The 15,920-nt window shown below is 47.7% G+C and overlaps 1 protein-coding gene across 1 annotated transcript in view; it reads left to right on the top strand.

Moving 5' to 3' along the window:
* The window catches only part of LOC119963845 (dedicator of cytokinesis protein 2-like), a 1,353,280-nt gene that overhangs the window by 1,305,845 nt on the left and 31,515 nt on the right, over positions 1-15,920 (top strand). Inside the window, 2 exon segments of the mRNA XM_038793193.1 lie at positions 431-512; positions 5,912-5,996. Coding sequence (XP_038649121.1) covers positions 431-512; positions 5,912-5,996 — 167 coding nt within the window.

Genomic DNA, 15,920 nt, shown 5'->3' with positions numbered 1-15,920 from the left:
AGGGGCCAAGGAGGCTCTTCTGCCCATCGTGTCACTGCTGGCCTTTTTGTAGAGCTATCCAGTGAGTCTTACTCCTCTGCTCGCTCCACATAGTGCTATGGTTCACTTTTCCCTTCAAGTATAAGTCCTTTTTGACAGTTCCTGTCTGATCTGCCTCCCACCAGTGCATTCCAGATCACAAAAAGGCGTGAAAAAAGGTTTCCTCGTGTCACGTCCGGGTCTTTTGCCAATCGCCTTAAATCTGTGTCTTCTGTTTATCGACCCCACTGCCACTGGCTGCAGTTTCTCCTCAGTTGCTGCCTGATATGGAGAACAACCAGAGAATCTCCACAACGAAGGAGCTGTTGGCTTTCTCCCATTCCCATCAGTGTAGCCATGACAATACTGCCCTCTTGTGTTCTCTTCCTTTACTGCACCCCCCATCACACAGGCGTTCAGTGCTTCACGGTGCAGCCAATCCTGGCTGAGCAGCAGCAGTTTCGCAATAAGAATGTCCCGGAACAGATCGTGGGGTAAGTTACCTCGTCATTGCAGTCGGCTCGTTATTAAGTGCAACATATGAAAATTATTATTTGGAGATGCAGGCATTGGACTGGGGTGAGCACAATAAGAGGCCTCACAACACCAGATTAAAGTCCAACAGGTTTGATTTGAATCACTAGCTTTCGGAGCACAGCTCCTTCCTCAGGTGAATGAAGAGATGGGTTCCAGAAACATACAAATAGACAAAGTCAAAGATGCAATATGATACTTGTAATGCAAGTCTTTGCAGGTAATTAAGTCTACAAGTCCAGGTGGAGCAACTAGAGAGATGGATAATCACAGGTTAAAGAGGTGTGAATTGTCTCAAGCCAGGACAGTTGATAGGAATTTGCAAGCCCAGGCCAGATGGTGGGAGATGAATGTAATGCAACATGAATCCCAGGTCCCGGTTGAGGCCGCACTCATGTATGCGGAACTTGGCTATAGGTTTCAGCTCAGCGATTCTGCGTTGTCACGCATCCTGAAGGCCGCCTTGGAGAACGCTTACCTGAAGATCAGAGGCTGAATGCCCTTGACAGCTGAATTGTTCCCCGACTGGAAGGGATTGTCGCGCGATGTCCGTTCATCCGTTGTCGCAGCGTCTGCATGGTCTCGCCAGTGTACCACGCTTCGGGACATCCTTTCCTGCAGCGTATGAGGTAGACAATGTTGGCCGAGTCGCATGAGTATGTACCATGTATCTGATGGGTGGTGTTCTCACGTGTAATGCTGGTACCCATGTCGATGATCTGGCACGTCTTGCAGAGATTGCCCTGGCAGGGTTGTGTGGTGTTGTGGTCGCTGTTCTGAAGGCTGGGTAGTTAGCTGCAAACAATGGTTTGTTTGAAGTTGCGCGGTTGTTTGAAGGCAAGAAGAGGGGGTGTGGGGATGACCTTGGCAAGATGTTCATTTTCATCGATGACACGTTGAAGGCTGCGAAGAAGATGTTGTAGTTTCTCCGCTCCGGGGAAATACTGGACGATGAAGGCTACTCTGTCGGTTGTGTCCCGTGTTTGTCTTCTGAGGAGATCGGCGCGGTGTTTTGCTGTGACGCGTTGGAACTGTCAATCGATGAGTCGAGCGCCATATCCTGTTCATACGAGGGCATCTTTCAGACATCTGTAGATGTCTGTTATGCTCCTCCTCATCTGAGCAGATCCTGTATATACGGAGGGCTTGCCCATAGGGGATGGGCTTCTTCAATGCGTTTCAGATGGAAGCTGGGGAAGTGGAGCATCGTGAGGTTATCCATGAGCTTGCGGTAAAGCAAAGTGCTGATGTGACCGTCCTTGATGGAGATGAATGTGTCGAAGAATGCAACCGATTTTGGAGAGTAGTCCATGGTGAGTCTGACAGTGGGATGGAACTTATTGATGTCATCGTGTAGTCGTTTCAGTGATTCTTCGCCATGGGTCCAAAGGAAAAAAATGTCATCGATGTATCTGGTGTATAACGTCGGTCGAAGGTCCTGGTCGGTGAGAAGGTCTTGTTCAAACTTGTGCATGAAGATGTTGGCATATTGAGGTGCGAATTTGATCCCAATGGCTGTTCCATGTGTCTGGATGAAGAACTATTGTCGGGTGGGGCCGTTTTAACTCAGTTGGCTGAACAGCTGATTGGTGATGTGGAGAGAGGTTAACAGCACGGGTTGATATCCCGTACCGGCTGAGGCTGTTCATGAAGGCCCCGCCTTCTAAACCGTGCCCCTTGTCTGAGGTGAGGTGACCCTCAGGTTAAATCACGACCAGCCAGCTCTCCCCCCTCAAAGGGGAAAGCAGCCAATGGTCATCTGGAACGATGTCGACTTTACTGCATAATAATAGTGATAGCCTTTGACCTTTCTGGGTGTAGGTTTCCATCAATCTCATTGGTTTGCACATGTCTGAGGCACATGATTACTCTGCATATGTGGGTAGGACTGCTACGATCGGTCACACAGAAACATTTACAATGGCGTTTTGAGAGAGACCTGCCCTCACCCAGTAGTATCCCAGGGAAAATTGGCAATTTATAATTGAGGGGGGGGGGGGGGGGGGGGGGGGGGGGCAGGTGGGTAATATTTAAAGTGAAAACTCCAAATCCTTGTGATTTATTTTTCTTTATTCTTTCATGAGATGTGGGCATTGCTGGCAGAGGCCAGAGCCTGTTGACCATTTCTAATTGCCCTCGAAATGAGTGGTTTGCAAGGTCACTACAAAAGGCTGAAGACATTACGACGGGTCTGGAGCCACATGCAAGACAGAGAGATTTCCTTCCCGTCAAATTGGACTGGAAATATTGGCGGAATTTTCCGGCCTCCCAGTCGTGTGTTGCCCAGTGGTGGGAGGCGGCGCACGGTCCGCTGATGGTGAGGTTCTCTGCACTCGCTGCTGTCAAGGGGAATTCTCATTGAAACCACCCTTCGCCACCAGGAAACCTGTGGGCTGGGGTAGGCTCTCGGTGGGACCCGGGAATCCCACCGCCAGCGAACAACCGGAGAATTGCGGCCATTAGCTCGCTTTGCGGATACTGCCGCACCTGCTGAGATTTTCCAGCATTTTGTTTTCAGACATTCTTCCTTAATGGCCGTTAGCCAACTAGATGGGTTTTTATCACAGTTAACAATAGTTTGATGCTTACCTTCACTGAGACTATCTTTCAATTCCAGATTTTTTAATTTAATTTAAATTTCAACAGCTGTTGTGCTGGGATTTCAAATCATTTTTTAAAATTTATTTTACGGGATGTGGACGTCGCTGGCTCGGCCAGCATTTATTGCCCATTCCTAATTGCCCTTCAGAAGGTGGTGGTGAGCTTCCTTCTTGAACCGCTGCAGTCTCTGTGGCGTAGGTACAACCCGCTCTGTTGTTCGAGAGGGATTGACCCAGCGAGAGTTAAGGAACGGCGATGCATTTCCAAGTCAGGAAATTTGGATTTGGAGGGAACTTCTAGGTGGTGGGGTTCCCATGTTTCTGCTGCCCTTGTCCTTCTAGATGGTAGTGCTCATGAGTTTAGAAGGTGCCACTACAGTAGGTTGCCACCTCATTTTTTGGTATGCCTGGTGTTGCTCCTGGCATAACCCCCTGCACTGTTCATTAAGGTTGCACATTGTGGTTGAGTACAATTCTGCTGCTGCTGATGGCCCACAGCACCTCATGGATCCCAATCTTGAGTTGCTAGATCAGTTCAAAGCCTAACCCATTTAGCACGGTTGTAGTGCCACAAAATACAATGTAAAGAAGGGAGTTTGTCTCCACAAGGACTGTGCGGTGGTCACTTCTACCGATACTATCATGGACAGATGCATCTGTGGCGCGCAGATTGGTGAGGATGTATGTTTTTCCCTCTTGTTGGTTCCCTCACCACCTGCTGCAGTCCCAGTCCAGCAGCTATGTCCTTTAGGACCCGGCCAGCTCGGTCTGTGGTGGTACTACTGTGGAGCCACTCTTGGTGATGGGCATTGAAGTCCCCCACCCTCAGTCCTCCCCCCAAATGGTGTTCAACATGGAGGAGTACTGATTCATCAGCTGATGGGGGAAAATTCATGGTAATCAGCAGGCGGTTTCCTTGCCCATGTTTGACCTGATTCACGGGGTCCGGAGCCGATGTTGAGGACTCTCAGGGCAACTCCCTCCTGACTGTATCCCACTGGGCCACCACCTCTGTTGAGTCTCTCCTGCCGGTGAGATAGGACATACTCAGGAATGATGCTGGTGGTTCAGGGATATTATGTTCCCAGAGCATTAGCCTGGACCTCTGAATTACAGGTCCAGCGACATTACCACCACACCACTATCAATCCCATGGGACATAGGAGTCAGAATATGCTCCTATCTGGAGAACCAGCATAGTTGAAGTTCAAGAGGAAGATGGCACTCCAGCGCAATGACTTTAGTGAAATGAATCCAATGTTAATGGTTTCTATGCTTCTCTGGAAGCACCTCCACATTCATCCCTTTCTCCTTCAGCACACTGGGGTAAAAGAGAAGGCAAATCCTGCCTGTTGTAATGTTATCTTCTGCTGTGCTTCACCATTCTCTTTTCCAATATTCAATCAGAATTGATGTCACCCTACGTTGGTGAGGCCGCACCTGTATTGTCTTCAGTTTTGGTCACCTTGCTTTAGGAAAGATGTTATTAAACTGGAGAGAGTGCAGAAGAGATTTACAAGGATGTTGCCAGGACTCAAGGGACTGAGTTCTAGGCAGAGATTGAACAGGCTTGGACTTTTGTCTTTGGAGCGTAGGAGACTGAGGGGTGATCTTATAGAGGTGTATAAGACCATGAGAGGCATGGATCGGGTGAATGCACTCAGTCTTTTTCCCAGGGTTGAGGAGTTGAGAACTAGAGGCCATAAGATGGGAAAGAATAAATGGGAACCTCAGGAGCAACTTTTTTACAGAGAGGGTGGTTTGTATGTGGAATGAGCTGCCGGAGGAAGTGGTTGACGCAGGGACATAGACAACATTTAAAAGGCATTTGATCAGAGACATGGATAGGAAAGGTTTAGAGGGATATGGGCCAAATGCAGGGAAATGGGGTTAGCTTGGATTGAGTTTTTGCTTGGCAAGGACCAGTTTGGGCCGTAGGACCTGTCTCTGTGACATAGATTCTATTATTCTATCAAGTGAGCTGGCCCTGTAATCTCTCATGCATTGAGTCCAAGCTGCTGTGCACATTATAGTTTGTCGCTATGAATAGCAACGGTAGACGTTTCCATTTTCTTTCCATCACATGAGGGCAGCACGGTAGCATTGTGGATAGCACAATGGCTTCACAGCTCCAGGGTCCCAGGTTCAATTCCGGCTTGGGTCACTGTCTGTGCGGAGTCTGCACATCCTCCCCGTGTGTGCGTGGGTTTCCTCCGGGTGCTCTGGTTTCCTCCCACAGTCCAAAGATGTGCAGGTTAGGTGGATTGGCCATGATAAATTGTCCTTAGTGTCCAAAATTGCCCTTAGTGTTGGGTGGGGTTGCTGGGTTATGGGGATAGGGTGGAGGTGTTGACCTTGGGTGGGGTGCTCTTTCCAAGAGCCGGTGCAGACTCGGTGGGCCGAGTGGCCTCCTTCTGCACTGTAAATTCTATGAAACTATGAAATGAAAATGACAGCCATGTCATCACATGGTCGACCAGGAATCTCTTCCCACTCCTACCGCCTGCAATTGGGAACGTGAGAAGTATTTGCAGCTTGATCCTCAATCTGTTTGGCCGTACTATGAACCCGTCTTCCTTGGCCATCAAGTCCTGGGGTGGGATTTGAACCCAGAGCTTCTGACTCAGAGGCAGGGCTGCTGCGCGCTGCATCACAGGATCGTGGGCAGTGAGGAAGCACAACTCAGCTTCGGGGTGGGATCTTCAGGAGCATCCTCGACATTCCTCTAACGACTTTTTTTGTCCCTTTCCACCCATCAGCTTCTTCAAGGCTAATAATGTTCTGAAGTTCAGCTACTCCAGACCAATCAGAAGAGGACCAAAGGATCCTGAGAATGAATTTGCTGTAAGTGCTTCTTTATCCATTATCTCTGAATCAGAACCTGCTGTAATCCATTACAGCCACTGATTATTTGCATTGCACTTAATCTGATGGAAGCTTTCTCAGCTGCCTCTGTCTAGCTATTGTCTATCCTTCAGTCAATTCAAGGAAACACTTGCATTTATATAGCTCATTTCCTGATCTCCGATTATCTCAAAGTGCTTTATTGCCGCCAAAGTCCTTTTGAAGTGTAGTCCACCGCTGTCATGCAAGGTACCCGGCATCCAATGTGTGCAGAGCACGATCCCACAACAATCAATGTGATAATGATCAGTGCTGCTGATTAAAGGATAAATGTTGGCCGTGAGAAGGAGCTCCTTTATCCTTCTACAAAATGACTGATGTTCGCCTGAGACGGCACACTGGGCTTTGGCTTAACTCACTCAGAAATTCACTGGAAACACCAGCCTGAAATATGCACTCAAATGTCTGGAGTGACTGTGGTCATTATCCCAGTCTATCTGGCCCAGAACCCTAATGTATTATGCATCAGTCAGTAAGTAAGTAAGTCCTTGCGCAGTGGTTAGCATTGCTGCCTCACAGCGCTGAGGTCCCAGGTGTGATCCCGGCTCTGGGTCACTGACCATGTGGAGTTTGCACGTTCTCTCTGTGTTTGCATGGGTTTCGCCCCCACAACCCAAAGATGTGCACGGTAGGTAGATTGGCCATGCTAAATTGGCCACGATAGGGGCTGGTTTAGCACAGGGCTAAATAGCTGGCTTTTAAAGCAGACCACGGCGGGCCAGCAGCGCGGGTTCAATTACTGTACCAGCCTCCCCGAACAGGCGCCGGAATGTGGCGACTAGGGGCTTTTCACAGTAACTTCATTGAAGCCTACTTGTGACAATAAGCGATTTTCATTTCATTTCATTTCATTTTTTCAATTGTCCCTTAATTGGAAAAAATGAATTGGGTACTCTGAATTTATAATTAAAAAATAAGTAAGTCCTTAACCTTTTTGGCAGTTTGATATCTGACACTTCATCAGAAGAAAGAAATGGGATGTGACTGTTTTTTAAGCCAAGTCTTTATTGACAGTTGTGGGATCTTACTGTGCTCAAGTTGACCGGCGTATTTCTTGCATTGAAACAGGGAACTTTTTAAATTTGTTGATACCAATGCAGCACTTGATGCCCAACTCTCATTGTCCTTGAGAAGGTGCTGGTTTTTTTAAGTAATCTTCGCACCCACACTGCTTTTTTTATCCTTTGGTAAATAGCGAGGGGGAAGTGGTGGAATGACCCCCCTCCCCCGCCAACCCCAACTCCCACCGCACCCACCCTCCCAACCCCCACCCCTCCCACCCCACCCAACCCACCCTCCCCCCCCCACCCCCCCCCCCCCCCCCACCCTCCCCCCCACCCCACCCCACCCCACCCACCCTCCCACCCCACCCCACCCACCCTCCCTCACCCCCCCCCCCCCCCCCCGCGCTGATTTTCAGCCCGTTAAAACACATAGAACACTCCTTCCATGGCCAACAAGTCCTGGCGTTGGACTCGAACCTTGGAGGTGCTGGTCCAGCAATAGCGATGCTACCACGGAACCACAAGGCCTCCTAAGATGGTGGTGAGCGGCCATCTTGAATCGCTGCCATTCACCAGGTATGGAAATACCCACAGCGCTGTTCGGGGGAATTTTGACCCAACGAAAACAAAAGGGCAGTGTTATATTTCCAATTAAGGATGGTATGTGTGACTTGGGGGGGAACGCGCAGGAGGTGGTGTTTCCATGTGCCCACTTGTCCTCTGTCTTAGGTAGTTGCGGTCAAGGGTCAGAAAGATGCGGTTGAAGGAGCCTTGGCGAGTTGCTGCGGTACATCCTGTAACGAGTTCATAATTCCCTCGAGTTTAGAATAATAAGAGGTTATTCGAGGGAAACATCTAAAACTCTGAGAGGAATCGACAGGCCAAATGCTAGGAACGTGTTTCCCTGCTAGGGAAGTCAAGGACTAGAAATCACCTCAGAACGAGGGGTCAGCCATTTGGTCTGAGAGGAAGAGAAATACTTCCACTCGGGGAGGTGTGAATCTTTTGGAATTATCCATCCCAGAAAACTCTGGATGCTCAGTCACTGAGTATATTCGAGGCAGAGATTTTTGGATACGAAGGGAATCAAGGGACTTGGGAACCGGATGGAAAGTGGAATTGAAGTCGAAGATGTTAAGGAGTGGAGGGGGATTAATTTAAAACAGCTCTGATTCCTCCTCTCACGACTGTCTGTAAACAGAAAGGTATTTTTGATGTCCCTCTTTAAAAGAGGCCATGTATTTTCCCCAACCAATCAGCTTTGGACTGATCCAATCCTCTATAAATAACCCCCACAGCAAACTCAAGATAGGGTAAAATTAGAGGGTTGGTTTATTTTACACACACAAAAAATGCGGGAAAGGGGTTCACAGTGTATCCCCTCCTCTTTTGCAGTTGTACAATAAAAGTGGGACAAGGGAAAGAAAGAGTTACTGGGTAAGGACCACAACCACGTGAGAATAATAAGCCCAGAGTCCAGAATCAAATGGTGTATTCCTTCAGAGAGTTTAGCCGTCTATGACTGATGTGGGGTAATCCACTTTTGCAGTACCACTGACTTCCACAAAGGGAGAAGCACGCAGAGATGAATTAGTCGCACAGCACCTGGGACAGAAGTTCAGACATCCCAGCCGAAAACAGTGTAGATAAGGGCCAGGCAATCTAACCCTTGTCAGAGCTCCGCTTCTGCTGGTGTCTTTGATGGGAGACAAAGCCTGGAGTCCTGGTTTTCTTCTGAGGTGAAACAGCGACTTAAAACGGAATCCAAAAGCTGCCTAATTAAAGCAACTCGAGCAGCCTGTCTCGGCCGTGCGGCAGGCTGGTCTTGGGTCGAGCTATTCAGCTCGTGAGGCTCCTTGTTAAAAACCCATCATGGTTTGAGCAGGCAACTGTAGAACCATGAGTACGACGTTGGAGATGAGGCGTTCCAATGGATCTGCCTATGTCCAGGGCTGGCTGGTGCCAATGTCCTGTCTGCTGATCCGTTGTGTTGGCTTGGCTGGACTGTTTATACAGTGAAAGGAATGTTACATTCCAGAGGTTTGATGTGTTTGCCTTTAGCAATTTGTAAACCGCTTATAAAACTTCCAAAACCTCCATCATGTGGTCAGCTGCGGCCATTTAATCAGCCCAGCTATTTGTCCATTTAAAAAATAATAATTTGATGAAGTGGCCAGAGTAGACAAAATGGCGGAGCAGACTTGATGGGCCGAATGGCCTAATTCTGCCCCTATATCCTATAAACATGCATATATATTCCTTCAAATGTAATCCTACTGAATGGCGGAGCAGGTTTGAGATGCAGAATAACCTTCTGCTCGTCCTATTTCATGTATTCTCATGTTTGCATACTTTGGCTGGGGAGAATGCTGGGAGGTGGAGTTGAAATGCCCATCAGCCATGATTGAATGGCGGAGTGGACTCGATGGGCCGAATGGCCTTACTTCCACTCCTATGTCTTATGGTCTTATGGTCTTATGGTCTGTTGTCTTTAGTGCGCACCCTCCATATCTATGTTGTTTGTTTTTTTTTCAATGCTGCAGCAACAGATCTCATTAAGAGGACAGAGCCCACGCCTGCTGTTCCGCTGATCAAACACTTTGATTCTGTGATGTACATCAGTTTCCACTGAAATCTTTCACACCGGGAATGTTCTCTGAATCACGTCCTCCCTCACGAAAATGCGCTTCTGCTAATGATTTTCAATCGGTGCTGTTTACAGAACCCCAGGAACATCATTTCTGGCACCTGCTGAAGTGCCGTCAATTAGTTTGAGAGTCGGGGGTCCCGAATGTTAACTCTTTCACTGCCGCTTAGGCCAACCTTTCTTCCCATTGTCCCCCTCCGTGAAATTCTGTTGTCGCTCCAGCGGGAATGGAATGGATCTGCTCCCTGGGATCAGAGGCAATAGAAGAACGGGAGGATAGAAACAAAAGTGAAAAACGGCAAAGAGTAAATGCAAATAAACTTGTGGCTTTTTTTGTTCCTTTGTGGGATGCGGGCATCATTGCCAAGGACCAGCATTTATTGCTCATCCCTAATTGTCCTTGAGCTGAGTGGTTTGCCGGGCCATTTTTTTTTTCGTTTGCACTGAGTGCTGAATTTGTGTGCATTTGAGTGCTATAGTGAGAGTAGAATCATAGAATCATAGAATTTAAGGTGCAGAAGGAGGCCACTTGGCCCATCGAGTCTGCACCGGTTCTTGGAAAGAGCACTCTACCCAAGGTTAACACCTCCACCCTATCCCCATAACCCAGTAACCCCACCCAACACTAAGGGCAATTTTGGACACAAAGGGCAATTTATCATGGCCAATCCACCTAACCTGCACATATTTGGATTGTGGGAGAAAACCGGAGCACCCGGAGGAAACCCACGCACACACGGGGAGGATGTGCAGACTCCGCACAGACAGTGACCCAAGCCGGAATCAAACCTGGGACCCTGGAGCTGTGAAGCCATTGTGCTATCCACAATGCTACCATGCTGCCGAAGGAATTGGTGGATATTGAAATGAAAATCGCTTATTGCCACGAGTAGGCTTCAATTAAGTTACTGTGAAAAGCCCCTAGTCGCCACATTCCGTCACCTGTCCGGGGAGGCTAGTACGGGAATCGAACCGTGCTGCTGGCCTGCTTGGTATGCTTTAAAAGCCAGTGATTTAGCCCAGTGAGCTAAACCAGCCCCTGGATAGTAGTGGGGGCATGGAATGCACTATGGAAATAGTTGAGCCAGAAACATTAGGGACCTTCAAGCAGCTATTATGTAGATACATTGATTACGGTAGAATGATTAATTTGTTCTTAATCTAGGACAAAGGTTCGGCACAACATCGTGGGCCGAAGGGCCTGTTCTGTGCTGTATTTTTCTGTGTTTCTATGTTCTATTTCATAGGGCAGTTAAGAGTCAACCACATTGCTGTAGGTTTGGAGTCACATGTCAGCCAGACCGGCTAAGGGTGGCAGATTTCTTTTCTTGAAGGGTATCACTGAGTGTGACAATCGCTGAGTAATTTAACTTTCAATTGCAGATTTATTAATGGAATGGAATTCCACCAGCGACCATGTTGGAATTTGAACCCATGTTCCCAGAGCATTAACCCTTGGATTACCAGTTCAGTGACATTGCCACTACACTACCACCTTCCCCTTTACTTTTGTAAACATAGAAACATAGAAAATAGGAGTAGCAGGAGGCCACTGAGCCTGCTCCATCATTCATAGAATCATAGTAAAGTTACAGCACAAAGGAGGCCATTCAGCCCATCTTCTCAATGCCAGCCTGAGGACACCCAGGTGTCCTTTCTAATCCCACCTTCCTGCACCCAATCTAAAGCCCTGTTGCTGAGAGCACTTCAGGCACAGATCCCTTCTACACCTTCTGCCACTTATTTTGAATCTATGTCCCCTGGTTCTGGAATTTTCCATCAAGGGAAACAATTTTATCCTGTCCACCCTATCTCTTACCCTCATAATTTTGTACACCTCAATTAAGTCACTCCTCAACCTTCTCTGTTACAAAGAAAATAACCCCAACATATCCAATCTCTCCTCGCAACCACACTTTTCTTGCCCTGGCAACATTCTTGTAAACCTCCTCTGCACACTCTCCATAATTCATTATGATCAAGGATGATCATCCAACTCAATAGCCTGATCCCGCCTTCCCCTCATACCCTTTGATCTCCTTCTCCCCAAGTGCCATATCTAACTGCTTCTTGAAAACATATGTATCAGGCTCAACTCTTTCCTGTGGTAATGAATTCCACAGGCCGACCACTCTCTAGGTGGAGAAATTTCTCCTCATCTCGGTCCTAAATGGTCTGCCTCGTATCCTCAGACTGTGACCTCTGGTTCTGACACCCCCACCATTGGGAACATCCTTCCTGCATCTACCCTGTCTCGTCCTGTTAGAATTTTATAGGTTTCTATGAGATCCCCCCTCATTCGCCTGAACTCCAGCGAATATAATTCTAACTGACTCAGTCTCTCCCATACTCCCATCCTGCCATCCCAGGAATCAGTCTGGTAAACCTTTGCTGCACTCCCTCTGTAGCTAGAACAGATAAGGAGACCAAAACTGCACACAATACTCCAGGCGTGGCCTCACCAAGGCCCTGTATAATTGCAGCAAGATATCCCTGCTCCTGCACTCGAATCCTCTCGCAATGAAAGCCAGCGTACCATTTGCCTTCTTCACCGCCTGTTGCACCTGCCTGTGCTGACCTACAGTGACTGGTGTACGAGGACACCCAGGTCTCATTGCATATTCCCGTCTCGTGATTTAAGGTCGGTCAGATAATAGTCTGCCTTTTGGTTTTTGCAGCAAAATGGATAACCTCGCATTTATCCAAATTATACTGTATCCACCATTCATTTCCCCACTCACTCCACTTGTCCAAATCACACTGAAGGATCTCTGCATCCTCCTCACAGCTCACCCTCCAACCCAGCTTTGTGTCATAAATAATAGGTAAAGTAGATGACTTTCTGTTTCGGCCGTGGTAACATTATGAGGCACCAGAAAAAGACAATGGCTTGATGTATATTCAGCTTCTACTTTCAAGTATCAATTTTTGCAGAGTATTATGTGTAGAAATATTAGTATTTGCAATAATCTGAACTTTGCGCAAGGAGAATAATTGCTCCTGCAAGTTTTTAAAAATTCATTTACAGATGTGGGCGTCGCTGGCTTTGGCCAGCATTTAGGGTAATAATGACCAGTTTTGAGAATTACAACATGTGCAAGGAAATCCGGTCATAGAATCATATCACGGAAGTGGAGACCAATGAGCCCATCATGCTTATGCCAGCTCATTGATGGACTGTCCAATTCGCCCCACTAGATTATCCCCTCGCTTCCAACAACTTGGGGATTTTTGAAAGCCAATCTTGACAGTAACAAGCCATGAGTTCCACTATTTATCATCTGCCCTCCCACCAGTTCACCCACCTGGGCACTATGAGCTTTATCCCTTTGCTGAAGCTGGTTGGTGAAGTGCCCTTTCTGCCGTTTAAGTTAGTTCCGAGACAGTCACCAGAGGAGACAGATTTAAGATAAATGGAGAAAGATGTCAAAGCTGAGATGAGAAAATATTTTATTTCAGGAGTGTCCTCCCTAAAAGGATACCAGAAGCAGATCCAATAATAGACCACAAGGTATAGGAGCAGTATTAGGCCATTTGGCCCATCGAGCCTGCTCTATCATTTGATCTTGGCTGATTCTTAATACCCATTCTCCTGCCTTCTCCCAATAACCCGTTTCTTTATTAATCAAGAATCAAGAACACCTTATTTGTGCTTGAGTTGCTGTTACCTACAGAGCTACAAACTAAGAGGTGGATGGTGAAATCAGACAGAACAGTTATTTCTTAGAACAACCCTTTGGGAGAAGTAGTTTCTCCTGAAATCTGTTTTAAATTTGCTGCCCCTTATCCTGTGACTATGACCTCTCATTCTCGAATGCCCCACAAAAGGAAGCATCCGATTCACATCTACTTTATACCTTTTATCAGCTTATATACTTCAATTTGATTTCCCCCTCATTCTTCTAAACTCGAGAGAGGCCTAAACTGCTCTATCTCTCTTCATACAAAGGGGAGACAGTAGCCTAGTGGTATTGTCACTGAACCAGTAATAACTAGTAATTTCAAGGGGCTGGTTTAGCTCACTGAGCTAAATCGCTGGCTTTAACAGCAGACCAAGCAGGCCAGCAGCACAGTTCGATTCCCGTACCAGCCTCCCCGGACAGGCACCGGAATGTGGCGACTAGGGGCTTTTCACAGTAACTTCATTGAAGCCTACTCGTGACAATAAGCAATTTTCATTTCATTTCATCCAGAGATCCAGAATAATGCTCTGGGGATCCGGGTTCCAATCCCACCACGGCAGATGTTGAAATTTGAATTCAATCAAAATATGGAATTAATGATGAGCATGAAACCATTGCCAATTGTCGTAAAAACCCATCTGGTTCACTCATGTCCCTTGGGGAAGGAAATCTGCCACCCTTACCTGGTCTCGCCTACATGTGACTCCAGACCCACAGCAATGTGATTGACTCTTGATTGCTCCCCCCACTGAAATGGCCATTGCAAACCACTCAGTTCAAGGGGCAATTAGGGATGGGCAACAAATTCTGACCCAGCCAGCGACCCCCCACATCCCAAGAACGAATGAAAAAAAGCCCTCAGTTCTGTAATCAATCTGGTGAACCTTCCTCTGAACATGCCTCCAATTCCACGGCATCTTTCCACAAATAGAGGGACCAAAACTGTGCACAATGACCGTTGAAAGATAAATCGGATAAATAGTTGAAAAGGCACATGATCGAATTTAGAGTCATGGAAATCAAGAAATTCCCTTATTAATCAAGACCACCAGATTTGAGGTGCTGTGACCCACAGGGCTCGAGACCAAGAGGTGGATGGTGAAATCAGACAGAATAGTTCTTTCTTAGAACCTCAGCACTGGGAGCAGGAGTAGGCAATTTAACCTCTCGGGTCTGCTCCATCATTCAATACGGCGGAGGCCATTCGGCCCATCGAGTCTGCACCAACCCTCTGCAAGAGCACCCTACCTAGGCCCACTCCCTTGCCCTAATCCCACCTAACCTGCACATCTATGGACACCATGGGGCAATTTAGCATAGCCACTCCTCCTAACCTGCACAATCTTGGACTGTGGGAGAAACCCGGAGTACCCATGGAGAAAGTGCAGACTCCGCACAGACAGTCACCCGAGGCCGGAATTGACCTGGGTCCGTTGCGCTGAGAGACAGCAGTGCTAACCACTGTGCCACATCAGTTGACAGAGAAAGCTCAATCTTGACAGAACTATGGCAACACTAGCACCACAAGCATCCTGAGAATTCAGATCAATCCACTGTAGCAGCAGTGCCCAGGATAGTAGCTGGGGGACACTTACAGTCACTGAAGTACCTTTTCAACATGACCGGTAAGAACACTGGAAGTTCTTGGCTGAGCATCAGAGAGCTGGCAGGACAGTTCTGCACCCTAGTCAAGGCCTCTTTCTATTGGAGTTCAATCGCCAGCTGCTTCAATATGTAGAAACCCTCCATGGCCCACACTATTTACAGGCAGATCAAAGTCCTCAGTTGGTAATGGGCTCTCACTCTCTCCTGATGTTGAGACATTAATATCAGCTGCGGAGATGGTTGGAAGCACTGAAAGATTATTCTAGAATGTGCCTCTCACTCCAAGACAGCTGACAGAGGTATGATCAAAGGAAAAGCTCTCTCACACACAGATGTCTAAACCTCGGCTGGTTTAGATCAGCTGGTTTTTGATGCAGAGCGAGGCCAGTTCCCGAACCGGTTCAGGTTAATGATAAAGGCCCCGCCTTCTCAGCCCGTGCCTGAGGTGTGATGATCCTCAAAGGGGAAAGCAGCCTCTGCTCAGTATGGACCACGGTTAATCTGTCTAACGCTGCTCAACTGCCTGACTCTAACTCTGGAATTTTGGAGCTTAAGGACTACAATCAGCTTATAATCATAATTTTTATTGTCACAAATAGGCTTACATTAACACTGCAATGAATTTACTGTGAAAATCCCCTAGTCGCCACACTCGGGCGCCTGTTCGCGTACCCTGAGGAGAATTCAGAATGTTCAATTCACCTAACAAGCTCATCTTTTGGGACTTGTGGGAGGAAACCGGAGCACCCGGAGGAAACCCACGCAGACACGGGGAGAATGTGCAGACTCCACACAGACATTGACCAAAGCCGGGAATCGAACCTGGGACCCTGGAGCTGTGAAGCAACAATGCGAACCACCGTGCTACCATACCGCCCACTGAGGGCACAGCCAGCGCTGGTGGACACAAATTGAGGAGTGCAGT

This window comes from Scyliorhinus canicula, chromosome 3 (genome assembly GCF_902713615.1).
Source record: "Scyliorhinus canicula chromosome 3, sScyCan1.1, whole genome shotgun sequence".
NCBI lineage: Eukaryota > Metazoa > Chordata > Chondrichthyes > Carcharhiniformes > Scyliorhinidae > Scyliorhinus > Scyliorhinus canicula.
Note: the sequence above shows the minus strand (reverse complement) of the source record. Positions and strands in the feature narration are given on the sequence as shown.